This window comes from Pundamilia nyererei, unplaced genomic scaffold (genome assembly GCF_000239375.1).
Source record: "Pundamilia nyererei isolate P.nyererei 1_Seehausen unplaced genomic scaffold, PunNye1.0 scaffold00149, whole genome shotgun sequence".
Classification (NCBI taxonomy): domain Eukaryota; kingdom Metazoa; phylum Chordata; class Actinopteri; order Cichliformes; family Cichlidae; genus Pundamilia; species Pundamilia nyererei.
In genome coordinates, this window is record NW_005187550.1 from 1307351 (window position 1) to 1320832 (window position 13482).

The window sequence follows — 13482 nt, forward strand, 5'->3', positions numbered from 1 at the left end:
ATCTATTTTCAGGAGTCTGGCCTACAATAATCTTGAGACGCTGCCCAAAGATTTGTTCAAGGGTCTCGAGGCCTTGACAAAAGTGTAAGTATGAATTTTACCTTTGCCTAACAAAGAGATTCATTGCGTTTCAATTTACATGCGTGCTACTGAGATAAATGAGTTTTCTGTGCAGCCTTCTATATATAGAACACTGTATCATTATTCCACTTCAGCCGAGGCTCGAAAAATGTGTGGGCAGCTGGTGCTTTTAACACTATTAAAATTGCATGCAGCAGTGAGGAAAGAGATAAGTTTGCAATCTATCACCCACTGAAGATGTCCGGTTCTCCTTTATAGTCCCCCTTGATGATAATGAGGGCAAAGATTGAAGCTGTGAGGGCCACAGAGCAAAGCTAACAGTAGTCACACTTCAGTAACTCCAGCTTTTGGGAATTAAATGCATTCATAAAGCAGAGGCCTTTCTGAATGCATTTAATACAGCATGCGGACTTTAGTTTGGTGGTGTTTTCCCTTTAGAGACTTGAGGGGGAACCAGTTCACCTGTGACTGCAAGCTCAAATGGCTGGTGGAGTGGATATACAGCACCAATGCCACCGTGGATCAGATTTACTGTAAAGGCCCGGCCTCGCAGCTCGACAAAAAGATCAACGACCTCCTGCCACAGTCATTCGACTGCATCACCACAGGTGGAGTACAATAAATGCAGTTGTTTTCTCTCAAAGTTTCACTGGATTAAAAAAAAAGTTATTTCAAGTGGGTGTTTTTTGTTTCACTTGCAGAGTTTGAATCCTACCAGTCCATGGATTTTAACTCCATATCAGTGGAAGCATTTTCTTTTGGGAATGACCAGTACGTTGTGTTCGCTCAGCCCTTCAGTGGGAAGTGCAGCTTTCTAGAGTGGGATCACGTGGAGATGGTCTTCAGAAACTTTGATTTTATTGAGAGTAAGTGAAAGATGCATTTTTTTGGAAAAGGGCTGTGCAAGTTTGAAAGGAGGGGTGATTCAAACCTCTCAATGGAGATAATTATTGGAGGTGAAAGATATTTATTTTTTATCCTGTCTTCTGCTTCACCAGGTACATCCACGGTGGTCTGCAAACCCCTGGTCATTGACAACCAGCTTTTTATCATTGTGGCTCAGCTGTTTGGTGGCTCGCACATCTACAAGCGTGACACGTCCGCTAACAAATTCATCAAGCTCCAAGGCATCGACATCCTGCGAATCCGCAAACCAAACGACGTTGAGACGTTCCGCATCGATGGCGAATTCTTCTTCGTCATAGCGGACAGCTCCAAGGCCGGGTCCACCACCATTTACAAGTGGAACGGAAATGGCTTCTACTGGCATCAGTCCCTCCACCAGTGGTATCGGGACACCGATGTGGAGTACATGGAGATCTCCTCCAAGCCTCACCTGATCCTGTCCAGCAGCTCCCAGAGGCCCGTCATCTACCAGTGGAACAAAGGCACCAAGATGTTTGACAGGCGCACCGACATCCCAGAGATGGAGGATGTTTACGCTGTGAAACATTTCCAGGTCAAAAACGACCTGTATATCTGCCTGACGCGCTTCATTGGTGACTCCAAAGTGATGCGCTGGGACGGGGCCCTCTTTAGGGAATTGCAGACCATGCCTTCTCGTGGCTCCATGGTATTCCAGCCCTTCGCTGTGGGAAACTGGCAATACGCCATCCTTGGCAGCGATTACTCTTTCACCCAGGTTTACCGCTGGGATGCCAAGAAGGGCGAATTTGTTCGATTTCAGGAGCTGAACATACAGGCACCGAGGGCCTTCTCTCCAGTTTCCATAGACAACCGTCAATTCCTGCTGGCCTCCAGTTTCAAAGGGAAAACTCAGATCTATGAGCACCGGATCATCGATCTGAGCAACTGAGCTAATTTTTCTTCTGTTGCAGATTGGTTGGTGGGTGAATTTTGTGATTTTTTTTTTTGTCTAGACAGCAGGCTGTTGCAGCAGATGCAGTGCTGAACAACTCAGAAAGCGTTGATCCTAACTTGAGAACAGCAGCCATTACTCCTACTGATTTTCAAACTCTTCTAGTTAAATTAGTGCACAGTAGATTAAAGGATAAATGTATGCATCTCAACCAAGCATATGACCGAGATGCATTTTGAGTCCAGTGCATGCACCTCAAGTTAGGATTAGATCGCATATGTTGTCAAGTCATTAATGCATGACCAGGGCCTTACACGGGCCGTCCCATCCCAATAAATGCAGATCTATGTTCACTAATACATCTAACACTGGCCAGTAACTTTTTAATTTTTAATGTGTGTTCAGCCTTTTGTGTCACTCAATGTTTATACATTTCTAATGTCATATATTTATCTACAGAAACAAATGAAAGTGTACTTTTTAACCTATTAACATGTTTAACTGAAGAAATCTGCCAAAATGAAACGTTTACATTTTTCCTGTCTTTCCATTTGTAAATGAAGCTTTTAAGAGTTTTTAAGAGTTTACCAACGACCGCGACAGATTATTATTAGATAATTGTTGGAGAATGATTTGAAATGATGCCTTTGATTTGGAAAATATCAAAGGTTAGAGTCTACTTGTATATCCTTGCAGCTTATGCTTTTATTGTAATAGTTTGCATAATGTTTAAAGTATTGAAAATACAGCTGTTCACAACTGGGAACTATTGAAGGTATTTTCAACCATTTTTGGGCACTGAAATGAAGGAGGACATTTGTCATAATGCTTTACCTTTGACTAATGTGACTGACTGTGTCATAATTAGGATTGATATCATGCAATTTAGAGTCAATAAAGCTTAACATTTCATCGGAGTTCCCTGCTAGTGCTGTGTAGCATGATATGTCTTCAGTGTGACATACTTAAAGCCAAAAACACAACAGCATAACTAAAGTACTGTGCAAAAGTCTTGAGCCAATCCTCATTTCTTTATATTTTGATAGGAAAGGGCAATTTATTCAAACATACATGGAACTGATTATACATCAAAAGTGGTTCAGATTTTCAGTCCAGTTCTTCTGTAATTTGGCACACTTCACCCTTCCCTAAGAATGGCTTTCTCACAGCCATCCTTCCACTGAGACCTCTGATCAAGCTTCAGTTAAGAGCAAATGGATCAACTGAAGGGCCATTTGAATCTCTTTGGTCCTGTGTCGGGTCTTTGCTGGATTTCATTTTCTGTTGCTTAATGACATCACACTCAGATACTGTTAATTGGTTAAAAAAATGTATGCCTTCCATTTCTTTTGTCCTCCACATGTCTTAGAATTTTTCAAGGCCTTTTTAAAGTCATTTTTCAAGCAATAACTGTTTGGGAAACATCTTATTTGTACACAAATACTATTTTATGCCTGTCAAACTGTGATCTTTGAAATCGTTCATAGGCTCTGTGGTTTCAGTGTCCAAATAAGGATGGCGAGGGACCTGCAGAAAGCCAGGAGAACTACTGCTCAAGACTACTTAAAAAAATTTGAAGAACATCTGGCTCCTTGGATGTAAAGAAATCAGTGGTGACTCGAGACTGTTGCACAGCACTTAAGCTAAATGAGGCAAACTGTCCTGAACCCTGGATGTGTAATTATGTCAGATATGAAAAAAATAGGAGTAAAATAAATACAAACAAATAAAATCCTTTTTATTTTCTCCAACAAAGTGCACGCCTCAAATCTACAAAGCAGCACATTACAATGTAATGGAATAAATACAATAAAATCCGCTGAAATTAAAAAAAAAAAAATGAAAGAAAGAAAATTAACACACAAGCAAGGAGATACAAGTACCTGCACAATCACACTGGTGGCAGGACTAAATCAGGCTCTTTAGAAAGGCTCCATCAAAGAAAAAATAAAATGCCTCGTCGTGGCGATCAACACGTCATGTATCATCCTGTCAGGCGCTTTCTAAAGTAAACCAATTTAAACCCTGCTGTTTTTTTTTTCTTCGCAATTGAGGACTACCAAACTAACATCAAAGAAATACAGGTGCATACTCTCATGTTCATACACATCACCCTGGAAAAGTTGTGCAATTGCAGCAGGACCCCCAAATCACCAACCTACTGCCGAGAGAAAATAAAGTGAACACAATTTCAGTTTTAACTGAACTTACTACTCAAGTCTATGTGGTGCAACTTAGTGTTTTTTTTCCATAGGCAAAAAAATATAACATAAAAGGCAAGGGAACAAATCCCTCAATTTTCCACAAAATAATTTAGTGCTTTTTAAATAAAATTGAAAACACTATTTCCATATGGTGGCTCTTAAAAAAAAGAAAAAAAGAGAAGAGAAAAAAAAAACAGAGTGAAAGATTAATGCTCCAAGAGACATCAATTATATTAGGAAAGAACTCAAATCCCATGAAAAAAAAAAAAGACAGTATTAACAATAAAAGTCTGTACAGAACGCTAAATTAATATACAGTACAATACAGTACCTGCAGATGTTATGCATACAGTACAATTCTCTTTTTACATATGGGCTCCAGCCTGATCTATATACTGACTTAACACAGGTGGAAAAGCGTCTAGTTTAGCATACGGTAAGTTTAATGGTTATTCAGCGAGGAGAGTAGATCTTGTAGTAGGCGTTTAGAAAAAGAAGACTGAAAACATTATTGCAGGATGGTCATCTTCAGTTGCATACTGCATGTGTTACATAAATGCGTCTTCTGACGTGGAGCAGCGGGCCGATGAGAGAGAGAAAGAGAGAGACAGAGGGCCGGACGGAAGGAGAAAAAAAAAGCTGGGTTAGCCGGTTTTTTTTTAATGTTTTCTTTTTTGCTATCTCTCCGTCACAGACGTTAAACTTTGCAATATCTCTCTGATCCACTACCCTGTACAGTACATTCGTGGCCAGTATTGCACGTTTACCAGCCGAGTCCACCCTGATACTGCATGGCGAGGACCATCAGTGCTGAATTTTGTCCTGCGAGTCGACACTAATCCAGTGATGAGATGAGACTGCGACCAGAGAAAAGACTGACTGGGGCTCCATCTGCTGTCACAGTTTGAGCTCGTTGGCAATTTTGCAGGCGATGTTCTTAAAGGCGATGGACGTGCCCGATATCCTCTTGAAGCGCACGCCGTTGAGCGAAAGGCGGGGCAGCTTGCACACCTCCATCTCCCACTGGACCAGATTGTCCTGGCGAGCGTCGCCATGGACACAGAAAAGCAGGAAGCGCTCGCGCTGCTCGTAGTCGCAGCTGTTGGCGTCCAGGACTTTTCTGATCTCCCTCATCATCTCCGAGGGCTCCATGGAGGAGGTGGTCTTCATGCTCCAGGTGAAACGCAGGGAGCGAGGCTTTGAATCCCGACTGCCGTCCTCCTTAGTGTCACCAGACGCACTCCTGAGCAAGAAACCATCAGGGAGAGAGTGAGAGCGGGGACAGGGGAAGTAGGCAGAGGTGGGTTTCACATTCTCTGTGAACTTGACATCTCACAAATTCTTACCTTGGTGTTTCTGTCCTGGCACTGGCCTCTCCCTCACTAGGTACCCTGAAATAAACCAGGAACAGACTCGTTATTCCATTGGGATCATATCAACACATGCAGCCCCGCCCCGACTCACTACTAAACACCACCCCCATCATGACTGGACACAGAGGGGGTGTCAGGCATCATGCCAGGAAAGAATCCACACTCCTGGGTATCAGGGTTCAGCACACAATGAGGTGACTGTGACGGTCTTTGTTTTGAGGGTCATTCTATTATAGCTCACATTAACCAAATGCATCATCCCATCTACAATACGCTACCTTTCCTTAATCCCCACTGATCTGCAAAGAGCGGAAAAGCATTTCTAGACAGTCCATTCGGCCTCTGGATTTTTGCCTGGTCTTTTCTGTTAAGCTCAGCCAAAGGATGGGGGAGAATAAGGAGAGGAAAGCTAGCAACTTGAGAAGCAGATATCTGGTGGCTTAGTACAGAAGAAGCTGGTGAGCCGTGAGGTTTGTTTAAGAGGCAGTGGACACAAGGGAGGGAAATACAACTGCATAACAAAGGGTGTCAGTAGGCAAGGACGTGGTGTAGTGGGCAAGTACGCAAGGGGTTAAGGAAACACGGGCCAAGGTCATAGTGGGCACAAAGAGGTTTGGTTTATTTCGGACGGGGGTGACAAGTGCAGCAAGCGTTATGTTCTCCTACCTCTGGGTCGACCTGAAAGACAGAGCTCTAGGCGGGGAGAAAAGGAGAGAAAGCTGTGAGCCTCCACCAGATGGACCAGCGTGAAGGTGCTAACTGCTGTATGGATGACGAGGGGTGGCAGTGTGGATGTGTGATATTCACAGAGGACTGGGGAAAACTATGCAGCATTTATAGTAAACAGGCAGAGAGCGTGACGCTTCCTTCATTTTTATACCCGGAAAGTTACATAAAGGAATCCGAACAAACGTCGCAACTCCTTTAATCACTTCAGTAACTTTTACACAGAGACACACAGTATGTCCAGGGATGATTTTTGTTGTGTATCGAGATTTGAATGCATCTAATAATTTGTCCAATGACTGATACCTGCAACATAATTCACCTCACCTCAGCTGTATTTTTTATTTTGTTAAACTTACACAGTGACCATGATAAAGCTAACACCTGGTATTGTTAATGTGAGCCTGTTAGCATGTTTTTACCAAGTATAGCCTTACAGAGCTGCTAGCATGGAAGGAAACTCAAGTCCTTTTCTGAACTGCCTTGTAATCTATTTAAAAAATAACTGTATATTAATTTGGTGTCAGACTAGAAAGAAAAGTGACTTTCTGATTTAGATAATTAATGTACAGTACTGTGCAAAAATCTTGAGTTACTGCTCATTTCTTTATAATTTGTTTTCAAGGAGCGTTTTGGTATAAATTGCCATCAATAAGTATAAAGGATGGCAGGAGCGAGTGTCTACAGTCTTCTGTAAAACATGCTGGAGTCTCCTGTTGTGGTTTAGGGCTGCATTTCAGCCAGTGGGGTTTGGGATCCTGTCAAAAATAGAATAATTTGCATGCAACAGCATCTGAAAAATGTCTGGTTGGCAGGGACTTCATTTTTCAGTGGTACAATGATCCCAAACACACAGCTAAAGCATACTACTTGAATAGAAAACAAAACACAGATTCAGTCGTGGATTTGCCACCTCAGAGCATCAAACCAAACATTATTTCTACATGGCAGGAAAAAAAAAGCAGCTAACACCCAAAGAAGAGCTCTGAATGTCCTTTAGAAAGCCTGGAGAAATATTCCTCAAGACTACTTAAAGAAATTACAAGACAGAGGTTGTGTTGAAAAAATAAAAGTGGTCAAACCAGATGTTATTTCCATGTATGTTTGCACATTTAAGTAAATCACTGCACTTGTCTTCCATTATCCAAGCAAAATAAGAAGAAACGAGCGGTGGCTCATGACTTTTGCACAGTACTGTAAGTTTGAACAAAACAAAGCAGGAAGAACGACTTCCTGATCTGGAAATGGGACTACACCAGGAGCACATGAATGTTTCTCCCTGTAGAACCTGCATTTCCCTTCAATAATAAAAGCACCTTAGCACAAAGGAAGTATAAATGAGTAAAGTATGGCTTTACATCCTGCAGTTTTGAAAGCGTTGAGCTGTTCTCAGTCAAATATTTGTTTAACATGTAGCTCTGAGTCTGAGACCACGGTGGTACAATAACTGCTGGGTGCAACGACTCTAAGGTACAAAGCACTGACCTGCGGACAAACTTGGAGGTGATCTTGCTAATGATCCCTGTAGAGGTGCCCCTGCGTTGTTGAGCGAGAGCCCCCGTATCATGAGACAATGTGGGTGAAGCTGGAGGTCCGTTGTAGGTGGCGCTGCGGCGGTCTCTGAGCTGGGCTCCGTGAAAAGTGCTGCGACTGGTGGTACCACGGGGGAAACGGTTCTTCTCTGGGGTGCTAATACTGTGTGCAGACGGAGAGGTGGAGGGGCCGCGTGGAGATGAGCTGCAGAATCAGAAAAACACAGAGGAGGAGATGAACATCTGGCACATTTATGTTTGTATTTTAGAATGAAGTTATGGTATTTCTCGATGAAAAGTACATTTTTAACGCCATTGCTGAATCTGAATGACTGTGTGAGCGTGCAGGGTAAAACAGCAGTTTGTGACCATCAGACAGTTTTTAAAGACACAGACCGTACATTTAATTGTTCCATTTCAAAGCAATGGATAAAAAAAATAAATAACTAAGGTGCAAAAATATATCTGTTCCAACAGATGTTTGTAATTTGTTTCTGAAGTCATGACCCAAGGACATTTGCTCAACATTGTGATTCTCATTGTTAAATGTTGAGGAGCACCTGCATGATGAGCTGTGAAAATAAACATAATGATTATTTTTGTTTCATGATTATTTTTGAGCCACAGCTATCAAGGCATATACCAATTCTTACCATTGTTTGGACATACGTACAGATTATTATTTCAGTAATCAAGTACTCTATCAGTTATTTCATTGATTAGAAATTGCAACGTTTTGCATGTGTTTAAGAAAAAATAATCATTTATGTGCCATATTAAATACAATTTTTAAAAGAACATTATGTCAAATGCGAGTCAAAAAAAAAAAGGGGGGGGGGGGTGATAGTACCAAATCTCCTGAATGAGGTAGATCTGGTGTGTGTTCACGATGTCCATGTGTATCTGTGAGTGTTATATTCTATATTAAGTAACCCAGAAAATTATGTTCCTAAAGCCTTAAACTAAATATGGTCTTTGCCCCCTTCAGAGTCACAGGTATCACTCCAATGAAAAGTAGGACAACTGCCGTCATCCTACAGCAAGCTGGCTAAGTTAAACATCGCGCCAGACTTTAAAAGTTAAAAGTTCATCTGTTCATCTCACTTCCTACACACGTGCTTTTATTTTAACCTCTGTAGAATTCATGCTGTGTAAAAGAAACGGTGGTGGATGGGAGCAAAGTTCTCTTTTCTTCACAATGGCGCTTGATGAACACATAGTTTGGTTAACGAGTGCTATCAGCTTTTTCCCAGTAAAGGTTTTAAAGTTGATTATAAGAACGAGCGGGTTTTGGATGCTAGAAAAACGTTTTATTTCACTCCACCTGAGCTCACCATAACACGATAACAGCGGTGTATGCAGACCGATTCCGGCCCCACGTTAAACTGGTTAGATGGTGACGACTGAGCGCCATACAGTCATGGATTAAACAAAGCACTGAAAGTTTCTTTTATAATTGAGTTATTTAAGTTACTTGAATCTTTGCAGCCCTACTATGGAGATTTATTTTCTTCCTTTTTAATTGTAAAATTTGAAAATAAATCTGAGATTTTAAATCATCATGTTGACATTTAACTTAAAAAAAATACACCATTGCAATCTCCATCACCTACTCGGCTGCTCACCTGGCTTTAAGCTCTGTGTTGTCATCGATGGGGGGCAGTGTGCTCTTTGAAGGATGCCCTGATGATGACATAGACTTGGTGTGACGAGGTCGTGTGGAGCTCATTGCAGTCGACGGGGTACTCCCTGACACCTCGGTTAAACTGGAGACCGAAGCAGAGTACAGATAAAGATAAAATGTTCAATTCATATTATTTAAACAGCATATTCACAAAAGTGAAACCACAAGTTTCTCATTTGTGGCTTTCATTAAAAAAAAAAAAAAAAACAGGCTCATAAGCATGGAAAAACATGCATACACAGTGTTTTCACACCTGCCCCGCTTAAAATCAAACTCTGGTTTGTTTTGCTCCTTGTCGAGGGAGGGCGGCTGGTGGCCGAGCCTTAGCCCTAGCCCATAGAGCCCAGTCAGGTGACACCCAAAGAGAAGACATTGGCGTGCCTTCTTGTAGACCAGGGATGGGCAATTCCATGCCTCGAGGGCTGGTGTCCTGCAGGTTTTAGATCTCACCTTGGGTCAACACATCTGATAACTAGTTGGTTACCAGGCCTCTGGAGAACTTCAGGACATGTTCAGGAGCTAATTTAGCCATTTAAATCAGCTGTGTTGGTTCAAGGACACATCTAAAACCTGCAGGGACACCGGCCCTCGAGGCCTGGAGTTGCCCACCCCTGTTGTAGACCCACAGGAGGTGCTGTAGGGGTCATGTTCAGTGTGTGTCAGATGGATGGATAAATAGAGAAAGAAAACCTTTAAGCTGAGCTAGCTACCAGGTGTGCACTGCAACTTTGGGCTACATGCCTTCCTGTAGCCAGGTAAGCCTTGCATTCTGGGAAGCAGCAGAGTGCACAAAATGTAGCAACTAAGCATAAAATGAACCCACTGCTTGCCAGCCCAGATCACAACTCTTCCATCCTGTTATTAGTTTTGTTGCTGTGCCCCAGGCACTTCCAACCAATAAGCAAACTCAGCGTTCTCATGTGGTTTCTAGTGACGCATTTTAGTTCACTTGTATCTTTAAGTGTATGTGAAGAAACCAACACAAAACAGAGCAAAGTACTACAGGTGTGAAAACTGATCTGTAGATTGATCTAAATGTTAGCACGTACCTGCTGTCTTTGCCATTGGGAATAGCTGAATAGCGGTCAGTGGAGGATCGCTCACACACGTATGTGTTCCTGCGAGTCATAGACCCGTTGGTCTGCTTGTGCAGAGAGACAACAAAAATTTACTTAAAATTACTGTGAATCACATAAAAAGGACAAAACGTTTTCTTGAGTATTAAACACGGCTCTGTCAAAAGTTGTTTATTCAGGAGTACGCAGTGTACAGTGCCCACTTCCTCACCCCCACAGCACTTGTGGTTTTCTTCCTCTCCTGCACCCCCAGGGGTGAGGCAGGAACGTCTCCTTTTGAAGTGCTGAGCTCTAGCCGGCGCGCTCCGTCCCACTCCTCCCTGTGGTCACTTTCCACGCTCAAAGCCTGGCCACGCTTTGTATACGATACCGCCGGCGGCACAGACGGACCCACTAGGAGAGACGCACACACAAACACACGGGATTGGACTTACTTATGTTTAACCAAGCACGTCGTTATTTCTACACCTCCAACATTTAAGCTTTCAGGAGAAAAAGAACAGACGAGGACAGTATCAAGCAAAGCCAATCCAAGCCAGGATTTATACATCATCGAATCTTTCAGAGGCAGCATCGACACTTTGTTTCTCGAGTTATACAGATACAGAAGCCAAGGTGAGCACATATCAAGCAGAGCTGTTCCCTCCACATGCTTTGAGGTGCTGCTCCTGAGGGAGCTGCAGGAAAGCAGCAAGCCAGAAGATGGCGCCAAACACAATGGCCCCACAAGACTTAGGAGGAAGCTGCTACACAACCAGTGCAGTGTGCAGGCTGAGTCACTGATTTTGAAATTTAAGCGTTGGTTCACTGTTTAGGAAAATTAGACCACATTAAGCAAACAAGTTAGTCTGTCGAGGTTTTAAAGACTTTTTTTCCCCCACCATAAATAAATCTGAGAGCACAAGGAATGGAAAGTTCCTAAATTAGTGTCAACGGTGGGAAAATGTTTCTGTTGTAAAGCTTATTGAGGTCTATTCAGCAGTGTACACTCATTCGGCCAATCATCAGTGACTGAGAGTAACTTCCCTCTACACAACACGCAGCACTCTCAGAGCCGGGAAGGATGAGGTTACTTTACTTGGCTTCTCTACGACACCACCACCACCACCACCATCATCATCATCCCCACCATGATCACTGTAGCGGCGCTGCTTCTGATTGGTCGAGATGCTGCGCGTGACCTTGGGATGGGCGGGAGAAATGCTGGAGCTGTTGTTGATGTCACTGGTCGGCCGCTGTCGCTGACCCAGGATGCTGTTAGCCAGAGGCTCGCTCCCTTCGAACTGCAACGTGAAGGCGGATGTGGTCACATGACTCACTGCAGAGGTGATGTAGGCGATCAATGAGTCGCAAGTCAAACAAACTCACCTCCGGGGCTTTTCTTCCCAGGAGCAGGTAAGTGGCCATGACTTCGTCATATTTTTGATTCTGCAGGGAATCGGTGATCTCATCTTTAGGGAAGCCCATCGTCACCATGAGCTCTGAGTGATGGAGTCAGTTAACATTAGCGGCGAGAATCCCAGAATTTTAAATGACAAAGAATGAGATCAACACAAACACACACCTATTCTAGATGAATCACTGAAGTCCGCCTCAGGCTCGATGTAAGGTTTAAGCTCCTCCTCCTCATGACCTACATTCATCCAGTGGTCTTTCATGATTTGCTGACAAAGAAAGAAGGCAATTAAAAATCATGCATGTCTTCTTTAACGGCTCGTAATTAATCAGTTATGCAACACGCAACAGGAATTTGACGAAAGTCTGACAACATGGCGATCAATTGTTATTATTACTGGAGAAATCTTTACTATTGAGCCTGGGTCTGAATGCAGGGATGATATTGACCTGTAAACAATGAGTGTCCAAACACTATTTGCAAAGGAGAAAAACTCATAATCAGTGATGGGAATAATGCCGTTACAAGTAATGGCATTACTTTTTTCAGTAACGAGTAATCTAACTAATCACTTTCCTATCGTTACAACGCCGTTACAGTTACTAACAAGGAAATGTGGTCCGTTACTATTTTCCAACAAACAGAAGGTTGAAGCTGTGTTCAGCTTACCGCATCTTATATCAGTTGCACGGAAGTAGCTGTCAACGTAAGTAATCTGGGCGCTACAGCTTTAAGCAGCTGCGCGCGCTCCCGCGGACGATAATCACGATCACTGTCTAGCACAACACCTGGAGCTCAGGGGGCAAAACAATCGCATGAGAGCTGCTGTTTGACTGAGGAAGAATAAAGTAGTCGTGGTAAGCCAATCACATGACCACTTAAAGACAAAGCAACAAGGTGAAATATACCAGTTTATAAATTGTGTTGATAGGCTACGTAAAACCAGAGTCATGATAAAAATGACTCTGGTTTTTTCCTCAATAGCTTAGTCGCGTTTACTGTCTAAGGACAGCGCAGCAAGCACTCTCTGCTTATGAGCAAAAAACCCCCCAAAAAAACAGGGGAAGTTAGGAGTGACGGCGAGAGAGAGAGGAAAAAGAGAGAGAGCGAGTTTTGATATGTGAGAGATTTGTGACGTTTAGCGTGTTTGGGTTGTGTAGTTAATGTGTTGTCTTGTGTAGTTAGTGTGTAGTGTTGTGGATAGTTTTGTGTTGTGTGTCAGAACAATGCTGTCTCCAGAAACAGGAGTGATACACCTGGTGCTGTCAGGCCTGCAGGTATCAGGCTGTGATGTTTTCCTTTATAGTGGACAGAAATTATTGTTTTGGAGTGGCACAAATAATTTGTGGCATCTTATTGAATGCAGAACAGCTGATTGTTATGTAATTAGTTTGAAATGGTTATTTAAAAAAATCAAGGTAAAAGGTAAATGGATGCAAATAACTTTGTTTGCAAAACTTGTGCATAGGATTTTAAAATTGACAATTTATATTTGCATTTAAAGTTATGAAATATGATTCATTAAACATGTTTGTGGTTGTTACAGTAAAAAATATAACTTTTTCTACTCTGATTTTATGTTTTTTGTCTG

At 42.5% G+C, this 13482-nt stretch overlaps 2 protein-coding genes across 5 annotated transcripts in view; one reads left to right on the forward strand and one right to left on the reverse strand.

Annotated features, from left to right (window-relative positions):
* Nucleotides 1-3618, forward strand: part of LOC102204040 (leucine-rich glioma-inactivated protein 1-like) — a 6237-nt gene extending 2619 nt beyond the window's left edge. Inside the window, exons 5-8 of the mRNA XM_005744819.1 lie at nt 13-84; nt 520-689; nt 783-947; nt 1080-3618. Of these exons, the coding sequence (XP_005744876.1) occupies nt 13-84; nt 520-689; nt 783-947; nt 1080-1897 (1225 nt within the window). The 3' untranslated portion in view covers nt 1898-3618. The remainder of the gene's footprint in view (nt 1-12; nt 85-519; nt 690-782; nt 948-1079) is intronic.
* A 7-nt stretch (nt 3619-3625) lies between these two features.
* The window catches only part of mark1 (MAP/microtubule affinity-regulating kinase 1), a 35976-nt gene continuing 26119 nt past the window's right edge, over nt 3626-13482 (reverse strand). Inside the window, exons 10-19 of one of the 4 annotated variants that reach the window (XM_013913769.1) lie at nt 12060-12159; nt 11864-11976; nt 11574-11778; nt 10707-10888; nt 10469-10560; nt 9361-9501; nt 7689-7940; nt 6144-6170; nt 5451-5495; nt 3626-5347 (exon numbers count right to left, since the gene is read on the reverse strand). In XM_013913769.1, the coding sequence (XP_013769223.1) occupies nt 5002-5347; nt 5451-5495; nt 6144-6170; nt 7689-7940; nt 9361-9501; nt 10469-10560; nt 10707-10888; nt 11574-11778; nt 11864-11976; nt 12060-12159 (1503 nt within the window). In that variant the 3' untranslated portion in view covers nt 3626-5001. The remainder of the gene's footprint in view (nt 5348-5450; nt 5496-6143; nt 6171-7688; nt 7941-9360; nt 9502-10468; nt 10561-10706; nt 10889-11573; nt 11779-11863; nt 11977-12059; nt 12160-13482) is intronic. The other 3 variants (XM_005744820.2, XM_005744821.2, XM_013913770.1) reach the window with 3 other exon arrangements.